This window comes from Carassius gibelio, chromosome B9 (assembly GCF_023724105.1).
Source record: "Carassius gibelio isolate Cgi1373 ecotype wild population from Czech Republic chromosome B9, carGib1.2-hapl.c, whole genome shotgun sequence".
Classification (NCBI taxonomy): domain Eukaryota; kingdom Metazoa; phylum Chordata; class Actinopteri; order Cypriniformes; family Cyprinidae; genus Carassius; species Carassius gibelio.
Window position 1 is genome coordinate 27,468,490 of NC_068404.1, and position 27,163 is coordinate 27,495,652.

At 36.5% G+C, this 27,163-nt stretch overlaps 1 protein-coding gene across 1 annotated transcript in view; it reads left to right on the forward strand.

The window, feature by feature from the left end:
- The window catches only part of LOC127965154 (fidgetin), a 67,582-nt gene extending 41,784 nt beyond the window's left edge, over positions 1-25,798 (forward strand). Inside the window, exon 2 of the mRNA XM_052565759.1 lies at positions 17,909-25,798. Within this exon, the coding sequence (XP_052421719.1) occupies positions 17,917-20,121 (2,205 nt within the window). The 5' untranslated portion in view covers positions 17,909-17,916 and the 3' untranslated portion in view covers positions 20,122-25,798. The remainder of the gene's footprint in view (positions 1-17,908) is intronic.
- The last annotated feature ends 1,365 nt before the right edge of the window (positions 25,799-27,163 follow it).

Consider the following 27,163-nt stretch of genomic DNA (forward strand, 5'->3'; position numbering starts at 1 on the left):
TATATATATATATATAGATATATATATATATATATATATATATATAGATAGATATATATATATATATATATATATATATATATATAGATATATATATATATTAGGGGTAAACAGTTTTGTTACGGGATATATATAGATATATATATATATATATATATATATATATATATATATATATATATATATATAGATATATAGATATATATATATATATATATATATATATATATATATATAGATAGATATATATATATATTAGGGGTGTAACGGTTCACAAAATTCACGGTTCGGTTTGATACGATACACTGATGTCACGGATCTGTTCGGTTCAATACGTTTTAGATACAGCAAAATGTAAAAACATCTCAACTTTTCAGAATGCTGCAAGCGCACCGCGGGTCATGTGACAAGAACCAACCAATCAGCTTCATCCTTTCCCGTAACAACGTTGAGAGCTCAGCCAAGATGAAGGAACAGCTGATCATAGTTGTATATGGATTGCAATTTTGAAATAAATTCAGTAGCAGAGCTACTGCAAGCGATTTTTAGAGCTGCAAATCCATTTATCCTTCGCTGAAATTTCCGCGTCTCATGGAGAGAGCACGTCATTGTTGCTTAGCAAAGACAGACGCCTCATGAGCGCTTCTGCCCGAGCGCTTTGGAAAGCAGGAGAAAGACGCGCTTAGCGTTTTCCATGCGTTTTTAGGCACGATATGTGAACGGCCCCTAAGGCGCTCGCTCACTCAGCACGCGCTGAAGGCTCGTTGCAAAATGTCTAATGCATTTAACAGACCAGAAATATAAGATCCTAAAATAACCAACAGGTCTGGTGTTTGGGTTGGATTCCCTGTAAGCTATAGTGTCTAAATGCTGCAGGGATAGTTTGCTGCGTGCATGTTTCTCCTTTTTTTCGTCTTTTCCCAGATAGTACTGACGCATATATCCCAGATATTCCCGCTGGTTTTTTTTTTTGTAATCCCGCTGGTGTACCCTGTCATGTTGCAGATGCGACATACCGTTGTTTTTTTATCCACCACTCTCTTGCCATCACCATTATAGCTTAAAGGAAATCCAAAGTGCACCCAAACACCAGACCTGTTGGTTATTGGAGGATCTTCTCATTTCTAGTCTGTTAAACGCATTGGCTATTTTGCAACGAGCCTTCAGCGCGTACTGAGTGAGCGAGCGCCTGCTGAGTAGCCTAACATAAACATATAAGATGGTGTTTTTTTCTTCTTCGGGAGTGTCAGGGGCGTTGCCTGTTACGTTGTTTGGGTTATTGGGCTACCTTGTTGAACGCATATCATTATATTTCTTTCTCTCTCTTTTTTTTTTTTTTTTTTTCAAATATAATTAATTACTCCAACGAACCGTTCGGTATACATAATGCGTACCGCGTACCGAACCGAAAGCGTCGTACCGAACGGTTCAATACGAATACGCGTATCGTTACACCCCTAATATATATATATATATATATATATATATATATAGATATATATATATAGATATATATATATATATATATAGATATATAAAAAATATATTTAAAAAACTGTCAATATATTATGAATTTTTATATTGTCCTTTTCATCTTTATTTAGCAAAGCAGCAAAATGTCAAAACTGTTTAGCAGTGTATACAATATTGATTGATTTGATTGTTTAGGAACTATCTGTTTTTTGTTTGTTTTTTGTTAGTGTTTTTACTGCCTGAAAAAATAACGATATAATAATATTTTATGTTGTCCTTTTCGTCTGTTCCTGCAACAGATACAGCAGTTATCAATTGTTTGTGTAATATTATTGAAGTGAGGTATAAAAGGTGCTGATGTATTTATAAACCGCACGATGTGCTGTGATCAATGGTGTTTCAGATGTAAAAATAACCTCCCCAGGGTTTTACCCGTCTTCATTTAACGACCTTTAAAAAGCGATTTTTGTATTACGTAGGAAAGTCTTTGTCCCAAACATCTGATAGACCACCCTTCACCGAACGAGTCTCTTGAAAATTATTATTGCAAGCAATATAAGATAATGGCTGGTCATTACTCTGGCTGCCGTCACGTCTGTGTATATTGTCTGCTCTTGAAATATGATGCATCCACTGTACTTACAAGCCACTTAATATCAGAACGTGTAGTGTGTGTAATGATTTATCTTTCAGCCGATGTAATGTACATCGCGTCTGGGTTATGGGCTAAATAATTAGCTCACTGTAGTTAGACTGATGGATGAGACCCAAGCAGATGAGACGATTCTGCTGCCCTTAATGTATCTCATACACTACAGCTGGCCAGGACTTCATGCTAAGAGTGCCAAGGTAAATCAAGTATTGCTCTAAAAGAAGCACTATTTTAAGTTTATTTTAGCAAGTTTATATAAACATTAGACTTTAGTGTTAATTGCATTTTGGAGCCATTTAAAGATAACAATTATTTGTTTGATTATCTTTGTGGTATAATTAAAAAGTTTCTATGTATTTTAATTGTTTTACATTTTATTTTAAACTTTTTTTTTATTTACAGTTTCACTCTAATCCAGTTTTATGGATTGATTTTGAGAATACCTTGCATTATTTAAATATTTGCATGAAAAATAAGCATGCATCTGTAATTTTAGCAGTCTGGAGCATTTGATTCATCGATTGATTTGGACTATCTTGGTTGATTATTTTAATGTTTTATGTATTCTTTTTTTCAGCGTCACTTTAACAGAAGTGGTTTAGGGGATTAGTTTTGATAAAACTTTGCATTATTTAAACATTTGCATGGAAAATAAACATGAAACTATATTTTAGTTGCAGCCTGGAGCCCTTATAAAAGATAAAATGACTGATTTGACTGTTTTATTTTCAGTATCACTCCAACAGAAGCACAGTTTTATGGATTAATTTTGATAATGCATTGCATCATTTAAAGGTCTGCATGAAGTTTAAGTCGCATCCTGGATGATTTTTTCTTGACGTCATCTTTGTGAATTCATTCACCTGTATATTGTATCCGAAACTGCACAAGAACGTCGCACATCGTGGAAGTTGCCGGATTGATTGAAATGGTGCGCTGAAACCCAGGCCGCGTGTCTTGTTTCTCGAGAGAAGAGACGAGACTGTCGTATCAGTCGAGCAGCCAGACGCTTCGAGAGGCGTAATGGCTGTTTACCAGATTGAAATGATTACAGCTCTGTCTCCGTCCACACCGTCTTCCCTCAGAATAGAAGCGTGAATATTACGCTGATTTACAAAGAGTGGCCTTGTCTGTGGAAATTGACTGCTTGACTGACAGGCCAACTACATTAAAGCTAAGTACACAGTGTAGATTTCTCTTGGATTTGGGCCTTTGGTTTCCCAGCAGTCATCGTGTCTGTCTGTAAGGGAAACAAGCGGCAGGCGGTGTTGTTCGGTGGCTGTTGTAAGTGTTTGGCAGTCCTCGCTGAAAGCCTCTGAGAGCATCAGGCTACAGACGGAAAGCAAAGCTGCTTCGTGCTAACGCTGACATTGATACAATAGCAGATGGTACATTAGACAGAAATTATCACATTATCCGCCTCCAGTTTCTTCAGTGTGGCTTCGCTTTGCCGCGGCGCATATGCAAGACTCGCGAACATATTGATGGATTGACCACTTCAGGTTGTTGGTGTGTTAGTGTGGTCAAGCGCACCAACTGTTCCTGTGTGAAACACTCGTTCGGAGAAGGTGATGGAAAGGCAGAGTTGTGTTGTCCATGTGATAGACTGATAAATCGGCTGGTATTTGGGGATCGCATCGTTCAATAACTGTGCATTTCGCAGATTCATAGAAGTGTTCAAGTGTACAATTTATGTAGATATTTTAATGTTTTGCAGTAATTTTGTGTGTGTGTGTGTGTGTGTGTGTGTAAACGAGTGTATATTGTGTGTGTGATATAGTGCATTTTAAAAAAAAAAAAATTCATTATTTCTCACACTTATTAATATATCAACGAGTAGGCGTATCCACTGTGCCACATAGTGTCTGTATTCATCTTATTCTTAAATGTTTTTATTTTTTTTATTTTTTTATTAATTTTCAATAAGTGTTAAGCAAATATTGGCAAAACCACATACATGATACAAAACCCAAACAAAGTGTAAAAGACATAAAACATACAGCATACAATGATTATTTAATATTATCAGAAATTATATAAAAAGAGTCTGTATCACACATTCAACATGAAACAAATAAGAACAGTAATTGACAAGACAAAAAAAAATAAATAACGCAAACGATAATAGAGCAGGTTTTCTAAGGTTGATGAAAGGTAAATGAAATCCAAAAACTGAATATTCATCTTATTCGAATTATACATTTTTAAATCTCCTTGGCGATATTTTGTAAATTATTTTGAAGGTAAATAATATTTTATATAAAAAAAATATATAACGATGTTTTGGTTGAGTATATTTTATTTGAATACCTATATATATATATATATATATATATATATATATATATATATATATATATATATATATATATATATATATATATATATATATATATATATATATATATATATATGAGAAAGAGAGAGAGAGAGAGATTTATATAAAAATTATTTGTTGTATTTTACACGTCTGTATATTAACCAACAGTAGTGTGTGTGTTTGTTAATATATATATGTATATATATATATATATATATATATATATATATATATATATATATATATATATATATATATATATATATATATATATATATATATATATTAATCTCTTTATCAATTAAAAATATATTTTAACATGTATTTTATTTTATTTATTTGGTTAATATATATATATACATATATATGTTGTTGTTTTTTGTAGTAATAGTATTGGTAATAGTAATAATAATAACAAATAAACAAATAATGTTTTGTATTAAATTATTTATTTATATAAAATAATTTATTATATTTCACAAGCATATCAAAGTACCAAAACAATTTCTATATTCAAGTATTTTGTTTTATTTTCATTTGCCATAATTTAAATATTTAAATATATATATATATATATATATATATATATATATATATATATATATATATATATATATATATATATATATATATATATATATATATATATATATATATATATATATATTTATTTATTTTATTTTTTTTTTTATTTTTTTATTTTTTTTTTTCATCCATGTTGTCAAAATATATTTTTTAACGTTTCAGTTTTTTCAAGCATCCTGACCAGTGGCAATGTGGCAACACTTGCACAAATCAATAGCATACCTTGGGGGGTGGGACTTATTTCAGATTAGCCGACCAATGGCAGATGGGAAGACTGTTTGCCCAACATGTTTATTTTTGCATTTCCATTTAGTGATGCTATTGATACAGTAATAACACCTTTCAGAGATTTTACGGTCCAGTAGATAATTCAGTCCAGTTCATGCATCTTTTGCAATGAGTGCATCATATGAACGCTCACTGAATAGGTCTGATTTAGTGATTTCAGATGCTGTTGATGTTGAGCGTTTACAGGTGGTCGTACTGACCTTGTTCTCATAAAGCTGTCGTGTCACTGAGTAAAAGGTCTGTTGCTGTTTTCAGCTCTAGGAGTTTGGAGTTTGATGCACAAATCTGCGGAGATCTGCAGAAGAGAGGTCAGTCTGAAAATTTAAACAGACATGCTGGAAAAAGCCTGAAGGCCTGAGTGTCAGTGGGAATGAGAATTCAGCTGCACTGCCGAAAGAAGAGAAATAAAGAGTTTTGTGCTTTAGCTATTCAGTCCCTGCAGTGTGACAATCCTCTCTAAAGCAGTTTGATTGAGCTAAAATGTTTAGGTGGTGTAACTGCCTACATATTGTATTAAAGAAAGAAATATTATGTGATATAACCAAAATGCAGCAAGTCTTTGTAGCCATGGCAAGAAAACTCGAAACATTTATTTATTTACCTACTTTTGTGACAAGGCTAGTTGTCATATCAGGAAAACTCAAAACATTTAATTTATTTATTTACTTAGGCCTATTTATGTATTTATGTATGCACGTATTTTATTATTGTAGTGCTGATTAATCAATTCCAAAATAAAAGTTTTTATGTACATAATATATGTTTGTGTACTGTGTATATGTATTATGTGTGTGTATATATAAATACACACACATGCATGTATAAGCAAATATTTTATGTTTATATATTAAACATATTTATATATTACATAAATTATATAAATATAAAAATCAACATAAACGTGTTAATTTTAAAACACCTGATGCTGTTTTAAAACAAGTTTTTAGAAGATTTTTGAATTCGCTAACCCTTTTTTGTGACATAGACTTGCAAATATTTTCTGAATATATAATGTATGTGTGTGCTTTTATATTTATATATATATATATATATATATATATATATATATATATATATATATATACAGTACACAGATATATTATACACAAAAACTTATTTTGGATGCGATTAATCTCAATGAATCTTTGCCCAGCACCAATTCAGGCATTCGGTTATTCATTCAGCATACTTTTGTGAGAAGGCAAGGTCAATTTCATGTTTTCAAAGCAAATAACTCAAAAATATAGGGATATTTGTTTCCCTGTATGTCTGTAAATTGTAATAAAGAAGAAAATATTTTTATTTTATATGATTTAACCAAAATACAGGAAGTGTTTTTTTTTTTTGTCATGTAGCAAGAATACTCCAAACATTTTATTTATTTATTCACTCGTTCATTCATTCAGCATACTTTTGTGACAAGACAAGGTACATTTAATGTTTTCATTAATCTTTATAATATATATGCATATATATATATATATATATATATATATATATATGCATATATATTATATGTATCCCTTTCTACTTGATTGATACACCAACTGACATTTTTAGAGTTGTTAAGGCAAATGTTTGGTCTTTGATGGAATCAACATGAATGCAAAAATAGCATTTCGGTAGAATAGTATGTATGTATTTATTTAAATTTTTCTGGTTGTAATAGTCTCAGATGTGTGTTTGTCATTGCCCGACTTATGTCCCTGTCATGTCTCTGCTCACACTCCCACAATTAACCAAATCACTAAATGATGGACTTCAGTGTCTGACATGCATTTAAGAGTAATTAATTGATTAATTGTGTTTAGACGGCTTGATTAAATTATACCACCCAGAAGGTAGTGTGACTGCAGGTGTTACTTCATTTGATGATGGTCCTCATTAACTAATTAACAAAGACTGTGTGTGGAAACTAAGAGGCTACAGTATGTTCACACTGCCAAATCTGATTATATATATATTTTTTTTTTGTGCTCACATGTTCTGTAACTCAGATCTGTTTTTACATGACAGTGTGAGCAGCACAAAGCACATGGAATCTGATCTTATCCATTTTCAGTTTGTTCCACTTGCGTATATGTGCTAGTAAATCTGATACAGGTCAGATGTTTTGCAGTGCGACCACGGTGCGAACAGTCGTGTCTTTTAAGTCACTGTAGATCGACATTCGTTATAATTGTGCTCTCACGGAATTCACTTGAAAGATTTTACACACCCAAAGTTATCAAGACAGTTGTGAAAGATAGTCAGTGGAAGTGCAGTGATGTTTCAGCACTCATTAGTCTTTCAGTAGCCCCTTTCACACTGCCATTCCAGCAAATACCCGGGTAAAGTGTTCCGGCAATTGTTCCCTGGCTGCTAGATTTTGCACTTTCACACTGCCAGTGATGACCCGGTATATGTGCGTGCTTTCACACACAACCCTTGAAGATCCCGTAACTACACGTGACATCAGCGCGTGACGTGTAATGTACGAGTCGAAAACGTTAGGCACGTTATACTTTCACTGAAGCAAGCAAACGATCTCGGCGTCAGCGCGGAAAGTGAGGAACTAACTGATCTCTGCTTCATTACAGTTTGCACATTTTTTCGTCGCGAACGTTGATCTTCCTTCAAAACAGCCGGTAAAAGAGTCGCGCGATAACGTGCGTCATCACTTCGACACGGCATTAGATCTGGCTTTTGTTCACACAGCGCTCGTCCCGGGTTGAACCCGGCAATGTTACTAGGTCCCCGACCCGGGTTCAATGCCAAAATCAATCCTGGGACGTGGTTGCTTTCACACAGAAGGTGACCCGGCAATTTAAAAAAATTATAATCCTGGAAAGTTTGAAAATTTCTGGAATGTTTCAGAAATTAGCTGGAAATCTTCCACCTTTTTGCAACCCTAAAAGTATCACAAAAGTTTCACAATTTTGATGACTTCTGTAACATCCTTGACATATTGTCTGTGCATAATTTCGATCACGTGATAAATAAACACATAATCGCTGACTTTATGTCCTCCGTGTTTACATCTGAGTGACAGCACGCTGCGAAAGTGTTGCCAAATCCACAGCTTTCCAACGGAATTGGGATACTTTTTTCATTGTTCTGGTCTGAGCAAAAATCGAAATTGAATCTGTCCATCTATCGATCTATTAGTAATCTTCTTTACTAATATCATGAATACTCATTATATTTTCCAGCCCATATGGAAGTGCAACCGTTCGGAAAAAATTAAATAAAAAAAAAAAATTCCCTCACTGTCCTCCTCCACCGCGGTCAGGAAAATCATGCGCTCCACTGCAGTTAGAGGGCCTTGACTAAATTTCTTGAGTAAATTAGGGGCTAAACGATGACCTCTGGTCTCCGGCCGCATTTGAAAGAGTACGACATGGATTTTCAAATTACCTTTTAAGTTGATATGTAAGATGAATTGCCATAATGATTTCTAGTTGCGATTGAATTAGAAGCACATCCCAGACTCGCTCCAAAAGCGGAGAAAGGGAAAAGGCGTGCACGCGAGAGAGATCAGTAGCACTCTGAAACAACAACACGAGTTTGTTTTTATTTATAAATGTAATTAATGTGTGTCCACACATATGGAGTCCTCTGTTTGAGGCACATGAAAGCAAGAGGCTCTCATAATTGTGTTTACATCCGCAGATAAAAATCCCTGGGCTGTAATGATCAGTAATTATAAATATTTTCCTGGGTTTTACAGGCCGCATCCATTGTGAGGCAGTGAAAGCAGGTTGCACGGCTTAATTATGACATTGCACAAGACTAAATGTAGCAGTCTGTGCGCGGCAGGCTAAACACTTCCACTGGCATAATCACACTCCGAGCTGACTTTAAAGAGCTCATTACTGTTAGCTTTCTAAAGAGCGCTTTATTAAACACAGTTACCTAATAAGCATCTTTGGTGGTGCAAATTGCCCAAAATGGTAATGAGTCTGATTAGGCCACGTTTCAATTATGACAGCTTCCTCTTAGGGCAACCGCGTCCATGCACCCGCACCGAACACCAGAGTGAGAAGAACCGGCGGAAACAGGCCTTTGATGCTGGAAACGATTGCACGTCGACGCTGGAAGTCAAGTGCTGGAGTATATTTTAGTGACTTTGTAGTGGTTTATTTATTCATTGTTGGTTCATTTTCAATTTTTTTTTTTTTAATTGTGGTTGGTTTTACTGACATTTTCGGCAGTATCTTGCAGTGTCATTGGTTAAAATTGGGACAGCAGAGAATCAACAGTATTTAAGTCAGGACGAATGAACAGTATTTTTAACCTGACACAGCATCTTCTATCCATTCATATGGTGCAAGATGCTCAAACAACAACAATAGATCATGCAATCTGATGCATATTTATATAAAAAAATAATAATGTAACTTAACACATTTTTCAAAATATCTAATCTTTAAAACAAGATGTATTTATTAATAAAATGTAATGCCTTTCAAAATAATAATTATCCCATTTCTATTTGTGTGTTTGTGTGTGTGTGTGTGTGTGCTCGTTTTTTGTGACATATCAGGACACAACTCTGTATAATGACATGGGTATGACACAGGTATTACAAGGAGAGGGTGACTTATGAGGACATAACCCATGTCCCCATTTTTCAAAACACTTATAAATCATACAGAATGAGTTTTTTTGAGAAAGTAAAAATGCACAAAGTTTCCTGTGAGGGTTAGGGTTAGGGGTAGGGTTGGTGAAGGGCCATAGAATATACAGTTTGTACAGTATAAAAACCATTACACCTATGGGATGAACACACTTTTCACAAAAACAAACGTGTGTGTGCATGTGTGTGTGTGTGTGTGTGTGAAGTGCAAACCTGGTATGTATGAATTAACAATTTAAATACAGGGACTCGTCTGATTTATCTATGAGTTTTCAAGTGGTCAGAATGAACACATCTCTAGTCGATACACACACACACACACACACACCTCCACCACCTCATAGCTTCCTTTCAGCAGCACAGTAATGAATTGAGAATGGTGCGAGCGGCTGTCCAATTTACGCGCTGGGAAATTGGACCGAAAGAGCGCAAGCTCGCCGCTGTTTGCTTAAAATCGGCCGAGGCTAGCCAGATTAATAGATCCGAAAAAGGTCAGCTTCTCTGTCTCATTGGCCATGATCACAGTGTCTGAAATTACACACTGCAGTGTAAACCCGCTCTCTCCCGCTCCGCTCTCCCCGCCGTCCAAACTCAGTGTGTTGATCAGTGGCAGAACTAACAGAGCCATTAGACCAGCACAGATGATCAGTAATTACTGTCAGGTTTCAGCTTGTAATAGGTGAAGGAAGTATGGCATATCTTTAATCATTCAGATCAACTAGAAGAGAAAATTGACTATTATATTTCTGAAAGTTAGCTCGGTTTTGTCATTGTGTGGTTGTGGTACTGGAGTAATCGTACAGGGATGTAATTGTGATCTGCGTATTTAGCATAAAAAATTATACCAAAATTAATTGCAAATCAAACATGGACAAAAACCTAATACTTTGCATAGACTGAGTAGAATAAAAGTCTATTTTGGTTTCTGGTTTTGAATTTAGTGGCCATGATATGTTTCTGAATGGCCAATAATTCATTGCACTCCAAATATTGTTACCAACACAAACCTTATTTCATTTTGCTTTAAGTGAACCTTTATTTATTGTATTTTGGGACATGTTTTCTTTTTACTTGGTTTAGTTTTGTTCATCATTTTGAGGATGTCTATGTTTGACACTTCTACCCAGTGCCACTGTTTTATTATCAGTAAGATACTGTTTCAGTTTTTATTTTATATACTGGCAAAAAGTTAAAATGCAAAAAAAAAAGAATAATAGTAACAATAATCGTCATGATCGTTTCAGTTTTAGGTAACTGTGATAGTTTCCTCAAAAGCGCTTTCTCCCATAACTGTGCATTTTGCATTTTATGTGCATTTAACATGTTTTTTCTTTGCTATCTGTCACTTTCAGAAAAGTCTTGCAACCCCACCAGCACCAGATCATGTGCAAAATATTCAATGCACCTTCAGAATATCTTCTAATGAAGTCCCGCATTCGATCAATCAGTCTTGCCGGCTTTTGTTTGGCCTCTCTCCCAAATGAGTGACAATGGTCAGTGTAATCTAAGATTTTCCAGCCGTAAAGTAGACCAGCAGACAGTGGTGAATTAAACAAAAGGGGGTTTTGTGAAAAGTCAATCAGTGGAAATTGAGCTTTGGGGCCTCAGGCTGGCTCCAAACATCCCTTTAATACGAATACAAGTGTTTATATGACTATTCAGGTTACATAGAGAAGAATTACTGCTTCTTAGGACTGACGTTTGCTCTGTTCCTAAACCTAGTAAGAGTGCATCCAAAATAACTGGAACCTCATAAGTCAAATATTTACAGCGCCCTACATAGACAACTCAATGCATAGTACAATTTTTAAGCAAAATTTTTCCTCTATATTATAAGACCTTATCGTAAAGTGTTATCACATTTAGCAAATAAAAAAAATATTGACTTTAGTTGTTTGTTTATTGTTTGTTCTTGTGAATTCAGCGTATAATTCTTACCAGTGTTATTATTGTTACCTAAAACTTTGAAAATCAGATATGCTAATTTAGATTAATTAACATAAAACTAAATATTAGATGGAAAACTTAAATGTAAAGAAATGTTGCCTTAGCAACTACCTCAAATAGGTTTAAGGTTTAACCGTAGTAAATTGAACTAAATTGTTAAGAGAACAAACACTAATACAATTTTTATAAACACTATAATAGTATATAAATAATACTCAAATAATAATGATGCGTACAGACAAGCCTTTGTTTTAACTTCTGAAAATAACATTAATAAACACAATAGAAGTAGTGTATTATTTATTTATTTATATAATATGTTATTTATATATTATTTATTTATTTAATTAGGTATTTTAATATGGTTCCATTAGTTTACTACATTAGTAAGCATTTATTACCTTAATCATTTTAACATTTACTAATGAATTATTTAAATCAATAGTATCTGTTAATATTATTAATAGACAGTGCTGATCCTAGACTTCTGGGGGCCCTACACAAAACTGTGTCAACGGGGGTAGAGTTTGGTATGAGTGGTAATGAATGAATGAATGAATTAATTAATTAATGAAACTCATTGGTCCGCCTCAAATCGCGTTCGTTGAAAGGGCTTGAGAAATAATTGCTAAATGTTTCCATCAACCTATCTTAATGTGCATTTTGAAGTATTGCATGAGAAACAAGTGATAAAAATTAAAAATTTCGAATAAAAATCCCTAAATTGGCAAAAACAGTTTTTACGCTCGCTTGGTGTTTTTTTTACTTGTGCGAAAAAGGGTTGATGAATAAATTGGTGAATAATAGGAGATGGAAATGCATTTTAGAAATAAATTCTTCCAATCGCATCAAAAAGGTCATGTGACTTTGCGCTATTGGACAGTAAATCTGGACTAACCAGCGGACCGATCTCATTCCACAGCAGCTGAAATATTTTTATGGTATTTCAGAAATACCCGAGCATAGTTTGTCATCAAAGTATTTCTGTATAATTGCCCTTCCAGAAATGTCTTGCATGACTGCGTTCCAAAACAGCAGCATCCACCTCCGAAGGTAACGATCGCATCATTGTGTTTTATCTGCTCACTCTGAGGCGCAAGTAATTTATTATATATGAAAATTATTATATTCTCCTAGTTTTCTTAATGATTTATACAGTGCCAGTTCATCAGGAAGTGACGATATTGTTCTTTGACTTGTTGGATGGAAACGATGCTTGTTCGCAAATGTTTTATGCAATATTCCAGTTTTGCGTGTGAGTTAAATTCGCAACTTTGGATGGAAACCTGGCTAGGGTCTCTTCCATGGCTCGGTACGCTTTTAACATGTTTTTTTTAATCCCGAGCAAAGACTGTACGACATTCACATTACATGATTTGACTGATTTTTATGTAGAAAGGGCGACAATGCACTGCATTAAAAGAAATGATCATTTGTGTTTACATAACTGCTGGCCAAATTTAAAAACAAAATTAAATCATCTTTGAGAGCAAGGGGGGCCCCTGGTGTTTTGGGGGCCCTACGCAGCTTGTGTATTTTAGGTTTAGAGGATTGGCTCTGAATGCACCAGAGCTAACATGAACTAATTGTTTATTAACTTACATTTACAACGATTAATAAATAGTGCAACAAATGCATTGCTCATTCTTAGTTAATTATAGGTAATGCATTCACTCCCATTTAACTAATAGGAATTATAGTCTTGACTTTCTTTGAATTATTTCTAGCCAATATATCGGATGATCACTAAGACTTTATGAATTACGACCTGATTGTAAACTATAGTTTGGTCACAGGAGCCATATTGTTGATCACAGTGTTAGTTGGCATGTTCCCTAAGAAGTTAACGAGCTCACCAATGACAGATTAGAGAGGCCAGAGTGACACTTTTATACCTCTAGTAGCGATAAGGATGTGTTTTGGTGTTATTTATGTTTGTCACATAGTGCTAACTGAAACTTGAGTTCAGTGTGGACTGGAATGATTTAGAGGAGTAGAAACGCAGACTACACATGATTCATATTCTGCTTTTCTCTCTCTCTCTCTGAGTCTTGCTTTCCTCCTCCACCGTTCAATTATAATCCTCAAATCTTTCACAAACGGTGCCATCGCAAAAAGCTCCCAATTCATGTTTAAACAGGATATAGGGACAACACTGTCTGAAGCGTCAAAGTAAGCATATTGGATAAAAATAGTAGCAATTTACAAATACTGGCACATACATGAGGTGAGTACTCGAACTCAAAGTGTCCAGAGCGACTCACTATTCCCCTGTAAAATAATTCCTTGATGTCTCATTTCCAGCTGCTTTAATCTTGTCGAGAAAGAAAGGTTTTATTTTTGTAATGGCTCGGTAATAGTGACGGGAAGTGAATTTGTTCTTTTGTTCGAGTGTAGTGTGTTTCATAAAACCCATCAAACCGTGAGACGAGAGCATTGTTTGAAATCTCTCTGTGTGCACAGCGGAGGATTTCAACCTCTTGAAACATCTTACTTTGTTGTAGAGCAAGTTAACACCCACATTCCTCACAAAGACCTGCCTGTGAGAGGAGCCGTATATAAATGTATATATTCCAAAGTGGAACTTGAAAGAGGAGTAATAAATGCATTAACAAGTGGATGTACAGAGGCAGGGAGATAGTCGAACCACTCTGACTTCCCAAGGTAATAAAAAAAAAATGAAAAGCTTGTCCTCTGATGATAGCAAATATGCATCTGTGTTAAATAGGATTATTGAAGGACAACAACCAATATTTAAAAGCAAATATTTGTATTAAAAATACTAAAATTCCTTGTTTGCAGGAATATTTTATGCATGCACAATCACAGTTCAGTGAATGTTTAATGTTGTATTTAACCTGATCTATATAGTAGTGTAAACAGAAAGAAATTATGTAGGATTTACTATTTTTACTCAGAAGTTGCTAGTAATTTTTTTTATAAATGATTACAAAGAAATGACAAGTGATGGGGGTTAATATAGTAAACTAAAACTTAAACTTAAACTAAAATCAAAACCATTAAAACCATTTTTTTTTACATGAATTAAAAGAAACTGGAGATTAACCAAAATAAATGTATAAACTATATAAAAATATGTAAAAATCAACTACATTTCTAAAATTGAAATAAAAAACAAATAAAATATGCAAAACTTAAAACTGTAATTGTTTCTGAATGATACTACTTGTGGAAAAATGTTGAAGTAGAAAGACTAAAGTAGTTTTTTTTTCTTGTAAAAAAAAAAAAAAAAAAAAAAAAAAAAACTCTTATTTACCGGTAAATTTTTTACAGTGCACTTTTTTCTTTTTCTTTTCAATGATGCAAAGCAACAAAAAGCAGCAAACCACAGTGTGTAAAATCAAATTTGTCTGCACAGTTGAATGCACAGGATCTGTTGAAAAAATTATTGTTCCATCACTTAAATATCACGTCATTTGCATCAGCATAATTGCACCAAATAATTTTATTTTTCACATTTGCATGCAATGCATTTGCAATTTTGAAAACACTAGAGACTTGGCTTTGGAAATTGAATAAGGGAAAGTCTGGACTATGATAATGAAATGTATTTGTTGCTAGCAAGCATTACATAGGCGTTACATTGCTTATCAGTTGATAATAGTTCTAGAACTGACATCTGTCTAGATTTGCGGCCCTGGTTTTATCCCTGGGCTTTATTAATGGGCTTGCTGGCATGTCTGCCATGTTCTTGCCAGCTTTCTTTGTCTTCAGCCTTTCTTAGTCATTAACTCGCGGGCCTGACAGCTTTGCCAGCCAAAGCAGCGATCCCTTTGACTAAAACCTTGTAAATTAACACAATTAGCTCAGCATCATCCTGCTAATTAGCTGTGTGTGTGTGTGTGTGTGTGGTGTCTGGCCAGGCTGCGGGGGATTCAGGCGAGGGAAAACCACATGCCCATCTTCTATTGTGGAGAAAGTGCTCTGATATACACACTATACACTGATGGGATATCAAGGGGATTTATTTATAGAGAAATAGTGAGTAGATATCCCAGACTCTGCGAATGCAACTAGGGCTAGGTGATATATTAAATGTTTAGGTTATATTTGTGATGATGATGCAAAATTAAGTAATATTGCAAATGCAGTGACTTCAGTGAACTTTTAATTTGCTCATTAAGTGACTGAAAGACTATGTAATTAGAGTAGTTTCATGATCCTTTATGTCTCATTAAAAAGATTTTCGCTTCAGTAGTGAAAGCAGCATGTGAGTTGGTAAGTTTGATTAATTTTCATAAACCTGTTCAAAGTGTGCGTTCCCATGAATCAAAATGATTTAGTTTCATTGCTCAATATTCGTATATTATATGGGAAGTGTATATAAATACACACACATACAGTATATATTTTGAAAATATTTACTTTCATTTATTTTTATGTTTTTATGTATATATATATATATATATATATATATATATATATATATATATATATATATATAAAATGTTCTTAAATACTTAACAAAAAAATAAACATACACAGTACACACACATATTATGTAAACAAAAACATTTATTCTATTGTGATCATTCGTTTTGACTGCACTAATATATATACATATACATATTATTATTATTATCATTACTATTAGTATTACAATTATCAATTTTGGGTTTAATTGTTCTGTTGTTTATTCTAACCGGTAAAATATTTATTTTATTTATGATGCACGTGCTACAAGGAGTGGTAATGTGTTTATGTCATGTTTAGAGAGACATTTAATTTGACAGGCTTTAGACATCAAGGTACATGTGTGCACATGGCTAAAAGCTCGTAAACAGTGTCGTTTTCTGTGACATCTTCTTTCTTCTTTGTGTTGTGAATAGTGTTTGTGAGTGCTTAGGCCCAGTAAGCTTAGATAAGCGGGAGGTGTGTGCACAATAGCATGCCTGCTGGACATTGCAGCCGAACGCTGTTGTCATCAGAAGTCTATCTACAGACGGCGAGAGTGTGCGTGCAACCACCCCCGTCATCCCGTCGGCTCTTGAGTAAATGTCTCTTTGATAATCCCATGCTGTGTCTAAGATGACAGTGTATGTAACTGCTTGTGTTTGCAGATGGAGTTTGGGATTAAACTTGATGGTGGCTTTTGAGCCCCGGAGCCAATAAAAGACAGAGGCTGCGGAGAGAAAAGACTGTGAGAAAGAGAGAGTCAGAACCCAAAGCGTCAGAGTAAAAGGAGGAGAGAGAAAGGGGAGCATTAGAGCGAACGAGAGGGAGACGGGCATGTTTTTTCCTCCTTTCCAGTTCCCTGTGCTCCGGGAGGCAGGCGGGCGGCAGACAGAAAGCTGTTGTAATTCATGCCGTGCTGTGAGTTTGTGTGATGAAAGCAGTAGAGCGCTGCCTGGGAGATTGCTTTGCTGCACTCCTCCAAGCAGATTTGAAACTGTCTGGGACTGCTTTAGATGAGAGTTGGATTATAGAGTGACCTGCGATGTCTGTGTCACTCGGCTGTGTGCAGGGTGCATTATACTGTGCTAACCAGGTGTTGGAGGCCCAAATCTGCACTGTTCCTGCGATACCAACTGTCAGCAGTGTCTGCGATATGAAGCCAGGAATCTTGGAGAGCTGGATGGGGAGAAATGGAAATAATATTTTACTCTTGTTGTTGCTGTTTGTGTGTATTTTGTTTCTTTTCAATAGCAGTTGCTTATTGGGTCATAGACCCTGAAAATCCCAGTGGTCGACCAATGTGTTTTTAATGGCCTGCACTAATTTCTGAATAACACTTATTTTTTTGTAATATTTGCAGTACTCTTAAATTTTTTTGAAAACAATATATGCATGAAAATGTCTTTAAACATTATGTAAATATATATATGGCTCAAAATTCACTAAAAACTGTACTACACATCAACACTAAGCTGCACGACCATTTCCGTTACAGTTATCAGCTAAATTTGAGTAATTTCACATAAATCAGCGAGGCAGATCTAGCAGCTTCTATTTATGAGTACGAGTTTCTCACACCTGCTTGTTTTTGTTTGTTGATTTTTTTTAGGCTTAAAGATGCAGTGGACCCCAGAGCATGCGCAGTGGGCTGAGCAACATTTTGACATTTCATCCACCACACGTTCCCCCGCACATAAAGCAGAGGCATACCGCGGACACCTGCAGAGGACCTACCAGTATGCCTGGGCCAATGACGATATATCAGCACTGACAGCCTCCAACCTTCTGAAGAAGTATGCAGAGAAGTATTCCGGTATCCTGGAGGGTCCCAGTGAGCGGGCGCTCCTGTGCTCGTACTCCGAGAGCGCCCCAGGACTCTTGAACGGACGCAAGTCGGAGAGTGAAGTATGGCAGGAGGGGATCTACCCAATGAGCTGTGCTGCAGATGTGGTTTCTGCAAGTAAGACTGGCATGACGGCCGCGCTTCCTCCTCCAGATGTGACGGCAAGTGTCGGCAGCTCCACAGGGGTGGCAGGTAGCTTGAGCGAGCCCAGCTACTCCAGCAGTAACTGCGGGAATCATGCGTCTACTGCTCTGCACTCGGGGATCCCCTCTCAGGAATTTGCTAGCAGTTATAATGGCTCGTACTTGCATTGCACTTACAGTGGCGGCCAAAGCACACCAGCTCTCCCGTCCCCACATCCCTCACCTTTGCACAGCGCTGGGCTCCTTCAGCCTCCACCTCCAACCCTAGTGCCCAGCTACAATGCAAGTTCCCCCAATCTCTCCAGTTACAATTACCCTCCAGCAGGTTATCCCCCACAGACTGCTGTTGCCCCAGGCTACAGCCCAGGTGGAGCACCCCCTCCCTCAGCTTACTTGCCCTCAGGCATTGCTGCCCCCACTCCCTTACCCCCTTCCACCCTTCCCGGTTACTCCTACCAGTCCCACAGCCATGCGCCAATTGCACCAACACCTTTGAACGGCAGCTCGGCCAACACACTGAAAAGAAAAGCGTTTTACATGACAGGCCAGGGAGATATGGACTCCAGTTATGGAAATTTTAACTACAGCCAGCAGCGTTCTGCTCAAAGCCCCATGTACAGAATGCCAGACAACAGTCTTGTTGACTCAACCAGAGGGAATGGATTTGACAGGAATGCTGACACTTCATCTTTGGCATTTAAGCCCACAAAGCAGTCAATGCCACCAGATCAGCAGCGGAAATTTGGCAGCCAGTCTGGCAGGGCATTAACCCCTCCTTCTTACGGATCCTCCAAAGGTTCCTTGGGATCCCTGCGGCCAGGCGAGTCATTTGGAAAGTTTGGTTCCCCTGTTTTGAGTGACCATGGTGATGACAACAGACAGCATCACCCCCATTCCATTGGCACGGCCACTTCATCCAGCCATCCTGCTGAGGAGCAATTAAAAAACAGTGATGCTAATTTGGTAGAGATGGTCACCACTGAGATTCTGCAGCAGACACCCCCTGTGGACTGGAGTGACATTGCTGGTCTGGAGATGGCAAAAGCCACAATTAAAGATGAGGTCCTGTGGCCTATTCTAAGGCCAGACATGTACAGCGGTATGGCCACATTACCTCGCAGCATCCTTCTCTTTGGACCTCAGGGCACGGGCCGGACTCTGCTTGGCCGGTGTATGGCCAGTCAGCTTGGCGCAGCTTTCCTCCTCCTTAGTGGCTCAGCACTGGTCACAAAATGGCTTGGAGAGGGTGAGAAAATCATCCAGGCCTCGTTCCTTGTTGCTCGCTGCCGGCAGCCTTCAGTGGTTTTCATCAGCGATGTAGATCTGCTTTTGTCTGCCCAGTTGAGCGAAGAAAGTCCTGTGAACCGAATCAAGAGTGAACTCCTCCTCCAGCTTGATGGAGTTCTGAGTTCTCCAGAGGAACATGTTCTAGTAGTATGTTCCACCAGCAAACCTGAAGAGATTGATGAGTCTCTACGAAGGTACTTTGTTAAGCGGTTGCTCGTCCCCTTACCGGATGCCACCGCACGACACCAGATAATCAGCCAGCTGCTCTCACAGCACAACTACTGCCTCAGCGACAAAGAGGTTGCACTGCTTGTTCAGCGGACAGACGGCTTCTCTGGGTTGGATGTGGTCCGACTTTGCCAGGAGGCCATGGTTGGTCCTCTCCATGGCATGTCTGGTGCAGACCTTTCTGGAATGATCCCAGGTCAGATGAGACCGGTGTCATACCAAGACTTTGAGAATGTGTTTTGCAAAATCCAACCCAGCATATCACAGAAAGAACTCGATACATACACTGAATGGAATAAGATGTTTGGTTGTAGTCAGTAAAGAGCGAAGGCGTAATGAAATCTGAGGGGTGACCTCCTGTACTCTAAGAGGGTATACAATTCAGAATTCTTTGGGTGACACATGCAGTTAAACAGTGTGGTTATTACAAATGTAGATGACCCCTAAAGAAGAACCTGAAGGACGGTCAGATACAGTTGAATGATGCATGGCTGTACTCAAGTCAAGGCCTGGCCCTTTGCACATAATCCAGACAGAGAAATACTGTTTTCTGGGCTCAGTACTGCAGATGCAGAGCTCCGCTTACAGAGGAACTCTGTAAGTGAGGACAAACTTCTTTGTGTATAAATATCATTCTGCTGTTTTTGACATTTTGTTGCTATGAAGTGCCTGAAGTGGTGCTTCATTGATTTGGATTTGGATTTGTTTGCCTCACCATCTACATTGGTGGCATGTGCTAATATAGAAAGCTTTAACATGAAACTAAATCAGACATGTTCTGCTTTTCGTTCCTTTCTTTGTTTTTGACATTTCTCTCAAAAGAACAACAGTATTCCTCAATCAAGTCTAACCTGTAGACCCCAGGAATGGCAGGAGAAGGTCCATGATGTACTTTGAATCTGGATCCTAAGTTATGAAATTCGTTTGTGTTTGATTTTCTCCAAAAACTCAGGAAAGTGATTGTGATTTGTACAGTACCTCAAAAAAAGTTATGCGATAGCACTACATACTGCTGACTACATTGGGTTTGGTTTCTAATTTGCTTCTTCAAAAATTCTAGGTTTACCTCAACCAATTAAAAAAAATTAGAAGGATATGACTATGAATGTAACGTAATGTTTGGAAAAAAATTTTTGGGAGTTTCTTTTTCTTCCATTATACACTTATTGTTCTTTATAAATTGCATTTGAATTCCATTGTGGACATTGCTTTAAGTTTTGAAAGCAGAATTGTGTGCCAGTATTGACTACAGCACCGTTTCCTCCCTGCATAGCATAGTTCAGACACTACAACGAACGCTCAGAGATGGGCACTATCTGTTGTGTAGATAAGGTTCGTCCAAAACCACATCCATTCAAGAGTATGCAGTAGACGTCAACATTTGCGTGTCCGTCTCCTTTGTTCAAAATAGAGTTGGGGTCAACCAAAACTTTACAAAGAGGCTACCAGATTCTTGAAGTGGAAATATTTTCACATTCTTCATAACGATTACGTATATTTTGTTTTTGTTTCGGACTCTTTTCTGCTGCTGTGTGGTGATTGGTGTAAAGATATCTGAAGGATCATGTGTACCCTGCGTTCTGTTCTACCTCAGTTTAGCACTATTTTCTCTGCAACTAGAACAGAAAGATGAGAGCTTGGTGTCTTTAACCTCTTTAGGTTTGCTCTGCTCCGAAGCCTCCATAAAGAACAAGCTGCCTTTTTTCCAAAAAAAAAAAAGAAACAAAAGAAACAAACATTTGTGTCTCACTGCCTGTGCAATTCTTCTTCTTTGGAGTGCCCAGATGACTCTAAACACCCCTTTGTGTAAACACACACATATTATTGATAGGGTCTCTGTGGTGCCACTTACTGGGGCCACGTTGCCTAAAGCCAGAAATATACTCTACGCAAGTATGCAAGTGCTTATAGCAATGAAGTATAAAAGATTGATAGCGTTGTTGCTTTCCAAAATGCGTCAGACTGCAATTCATAAAGAAATGCTAGTGACACTAAAGTATCACTATAAACTTTTTCTACATTTATGCTGCATCCCAATTTGCATACTGTTTGTCCTAAATATTGTTCAAAATTATAATTGCTGTATCCCAAATGGTTGTAGGCATATGTTGAAATGAGTCTTCCTAAGGTACTGGTGTCGTTCCATGGAGACTTTAACGGCTAATATTACCCCCAACCCAGCCCATCAATTAGATTTACAAAACACAAAAAGTGTTTAAAAACGACAAACATGGTGGACATGTGAGACCGATGATTAAGTAGGGAAAGTTTGTGATTATTAATCAGTATCTAATCTGATAATATATATGGAATATTATCCACATTATAATATAAGATTGTAAGCTTTTGAAAATATGCATTTGGTCAGTCACTTTTAAACCCTTCATTATGCAAACAGACTGGCAGATCAAGATCAATCTACTTAATTTCTATACATGCACATTAATGTACATGCACTCACCCCACCTACAATTCCTGCCGGCCCGAGACTCAAACTCACAAACATTTGATTGCGAGTTTGACTCTCTAACCATTAGGCCACGACTTCCCCACTGATGAGGTGTTAATCCGAGGCCCTGACTCTCTGTGGTCAGTACAAATTTCAGGATGTCTTGTGAAAAGAGTTGAGGTGTGACCTCGGCATCTTGGCTAAATTCGCCCATTGGCCTCTGACCACCATGGCCTCCTAACAATCCCCATATCTGCTGATTGGCTTCATCACTCTGTCTCCTCTCCACCGGTAAGCTGGTGTGTGGTGGGCATTCTGGCGCAATATGGCTGCCGTCGCATCATCCAGGTGGATGCTGCACACTGGTGGTGGATGAGGAGATAACCCCTGTCTATGTAAAGCGCTTTGAGTGCCTAGAAAAGTGCTATATAAATGTAAGGAATTATTATTATTATTATTATACTTTTAGGGCTTAGTATAAGGCGGGCGAATTGGGATGCAGCATTAATACAGCTACTGTAATGGTGGATCAACAGTTTATTTATAGAATCTTGTTGAGCTAGTTAGTCAAACTCTTTATATTTTTATGGTTGTACACCCAGTTTCCTGGTGCAGACATTTGAAGGAAACTCTATCGCACCTTGAGTATGGCAACAGAAACATAATATTGCGAGTTTGTGCAACAGGCCCCTGCAATGCTTTAACTAAGCTTTGGCATTTGTGTACTTGCATACAGTATGTTTCTAGCCCAAGGTAGCACAGGATGTTGGTAACTGTAAGAGGAAACTTGTGTTTGAATGTATTTTATTATTTTTTTTCTCGATATGTTTACTTTCTCTGATCGTTTGTGTCAGCTTTTTTTGTCTAGCACTAGAGAGTTGAAGCGATGTGTTCCCTCAATCAGTCTATCTCTTTTCTTCTGCCTTTATATCATGTTCAAATGTTTTTTGTTTGGCTTTTTTTTGTCCACTGCAGTGTAATTTGACACCATTTGAAGGTGCTTATTTAGCAGTTGGAGGCACTAGAACTCCAATACATGTGTGTGTATATATATGACATATCCTTGAAGAAATATCTGCTTTTTTGACAGACATCCAGATAGTCTTTTCAGTAGCTGTGAGACACCACTTTCTTCACAACGTTCGTAAAGTGATATGTACACCCAAAGGACTACGATTTATAGCCTTTTTTTTTTCGTCTAAAGTGGAAACCTTTTTTTTTTTATCCTTAAGTGGAATTTTCATTCTGCTTTCTTGTTTTTGTTTTGTGTTGTTTTGAAGAAAAGTTATTATTGTGCAATTTGTCAAATGCACTTTTAATGTTTTGTGTTAACGGGGTCATATGATGTTGCTAAAAAAAACAACGTTATTTTGTGTATTTGATGTAATTAAAAGTGGTTATGCAGGTTAAGGTAAAAAAAAAAAAAACCTTGTTTTCCAAATACTGTTCATTATTGTTTCGCCTCTGAAACGCATAGATTTTTTACAAAGCTCATCGCTCTGAAAAGTGAGGTGTGCTCTGATTGGCCAGCTATACAGTGCGTTGTGATTGGCTGAATGCCTCAAGTGTGTGGCGGAAATGTTATGTCCCTTACCATACTGTGATGCCTTTGACGAGACAAAACCAATAAAACCCATTATAAACAAGGCACTTGTTATATCTAGTGGGGACATTATTACGGATTATAATGACTTATACTGTGTTTTTACGTGTTAAGTTGCATTATGCCACGTAAACAAATCCATGTCTGCATTTGTGATCCGAGAAACGACAAACAACAGTCGATATTGTAGTCTTTTCTCCCAGGATCAGGAACATTTGGGTGGCATTATGCAAATATTCCCACATCATGATGTAAAGTGTTTAAATGATGTGAGTCTTAACTTTAATGAAGAATATCTCTTTGGGTTTGAGACTTTAGTCTTTGCAACTTTAGAGATCTTATCTATTCGCAAACAGCTTGTAACACTCCAAAGAGACAGGAAAACTTGAAATCACATCATATGACCCCTTTAAAGCCTATCACACTTAATTGTCCTCCTTCAAAACCAAAGCCAACAAAACTATCACGAACGATCACAAACTGATCCATATCTCTGAAGATTTGAAGCCTAAATGCCCTTGAACGAATAACTAAAATTTTATTCTTGAAAGAACTTTGTAATTGGTTAAATGAATGTTCTTGACAGCAGTAGTAGCATAATATCAATTAGGACAGAAAATATTTTTGGACTCCGCACTCGTTTTAATGCAAACCGAGGTCTTATTTTTGTTAGCAAATGAAAGCCAATATTATAGACTAGTTTGATTTAATATAATTTGCTATCTTTGTTAAAGCTGTATCCAGGTTTTTAACTTTAGTGTCATGACAGTGTACAGTAAAGCCAACAACTAACAAGAATTATCGTGATAGTCAGGCGTTCATCCACTAGAAAAGTATTCCCACTTCAGAAAGGTCAATTTAAACAAATGTACAGCTTTGTGCTGCATAATTCATGTAAGTGCTTTAACAAAAATGCGTTTAAACCCTCCAGCATTCTTGACCTGTTTACTTCCATTGGAAGTGTTACTGTAACTATGAATTTTGATTAGTTTGTTTTTTTTAAACTGAGGGATTAGTCCAAATTATTTTCAGTGGTAATCAATATTATGCCGTCAATAGAGCTTAGCTTGCATTGAACCGGAACATTCCTTTAATTGATTGCAAAGAAAAAGGAAATGTGGGAACATCCAAAAAGTACAATGTTATAAAGCACATCTTCTGTGTAGCTATACATACACTTGATTTCGTTCTGTTCTTTTCTGGTTTGTGTGTTAATTTGCTTCAGCGCTGTTGTGGATGGTTGTTTCTTTCAAGTGTCACCAGTGTTTGTTTTTCAACCATTATTCTTTATGACCATTTCTACCTCATTGCTACATATTGACATGTAGTACCTATGTTCTGTTTTTTTGAATGTCACACATTTGTATAAAAGAAAATAAAAATAAAAAATAAGAAAAACGTATAAAAAACATTTTATACGAACAAAAAAAATGAAAAAGGCTTGTTGTTTAACTTGAGCAGTCTACCTCAGAAAGACTGTCTGTCTGTACACTGAGCAGTGGAGTAGACACACTGACCACACAAACTCGACGATTCGTTATGCCGCTGTGATCTGGGATATTGTGGACTGTATAGGTCTTCTCCGAGGTCTCTACATGCAAATTTTTCCTTTCATTTTCCAATTGAAGTAAATCGCTTTCCCCGTTTGTGAACTGTAGTGTGCATGTGGATGTGTGTGAACTTATTATTATGAAGTGTGTAAGTGTGCATTTTTCTATATGAAAATTCTATATGGAATGTAGGTACATTTCATATACCATATTTGTACATTGGATACACTTGCACATTTGTGTACTTAATGTACATTTGTTATTAGTGTAACATTTTGAAACGCACCACATACATGTTAATATGTGTGTGTATGTACAATATTGCCATAATTACATTCAACGTAAATGTATTTTCATGTGTGCATAGGGACAAAGGACAATAAAAGATCATTCAAATGCTTTTGAAACGTCGTGTTTTATTTTTCCTTTCTGTTGCAGATGCATCACAATTTCAGTTAAAATTTCTCTATGAATCTCTCAGTGCTTTTGTTTTTCTGCATTTAAATTAAATGGTAAATGGACAGATGTTTTTGAGAGAGACCTATACAATGCACAATATATCAAATATAAAGAATTATTATTTGTGTTTTTAGTTTTTGGTGAACTTCCACTGTAGTAAAAAAAAAAAAAAAAGTTAATAGTTACTCATAACTGGGCACCGGCATAGACATCTTTTTTTTTTTAGATTTATGATCGTGTTTAATTTTGTTTGGAAATGCACACTCATTATCATGTGCGAATGTGTAAATTTATAAATGCTAATGGACTTCTCAGAAGCCGGCATCTGAACAAAACTATTAACCTCCTCAAATGGTAGGAAATTGTATTATTTCACTCTCTCAATCAGCTGCAAATACAGCTTAAATTACTGATGATTGTTTTTTTTTACATCTTTTTTTCTTCCTTTTTGCAACATTCAATACTATAAATAAATATAGATATTTATATATGTAATCTGAATTGGTGTACACATTATATATTTTGGATAACAACAGTTTGGGGGGAAAAAAGATTTTGAATCGATTTATTGTAAAAGTTTGATGATAGTTTTTACTTCTGAAATTATAGTTGTTAAACTAGTCTAATGTCCTGAAGCTTGAAAATCATCACTACATTTAACTACACAATGTTGCTAATTGTTTTATCATCATAAATTAGACTCAGCAATGAGATTTTAGAAAAGGCCTGAAGTTGTTCTTTAATCAACTTTTTACAATGCAACCCATTTAAAAGCCTGCACACTTTTGCATTAAACAAAAACTAAAGCTTTTAAAGCACAATACCTGGAGTTTAAGCAGCACTTAAAATGAGTCGTCCTAATAATAACCGGTATTACGCTTTTGAAAGCTGACCATTAGCATCTGTTACCAAAACCATTTGCTGCATTTCTTAAATACAGTTTCCATTGTTTGTGATATTTCATTATTCTTCCTTTCGAATAAGACATTCCATTAATTCCCTGGAACCCCCCCCCCCCCCTTTTTTTTTGATGGCATAATTATGTAGTTGGATGGTCTATGCGTGGGAAGCTGCAGTACAATTAACATTGGGAAGTTGGTGCATTTGGTGCCCATGGCTGTTTCATTTGTAAAGAGCTGTGTGTCATTTCCACGGCTGTGCATGTTAAAATACTCTCTCCTAATGGATGCAATTCAACAGGGTCCTCCGCAGAAACACAGGGAGCGCGCTTGCGACAAGGGGACGATGAGAAGTATTTTTTATGAGGTGATCATATTTGTAATTTACGTCTTAGCTACAGAA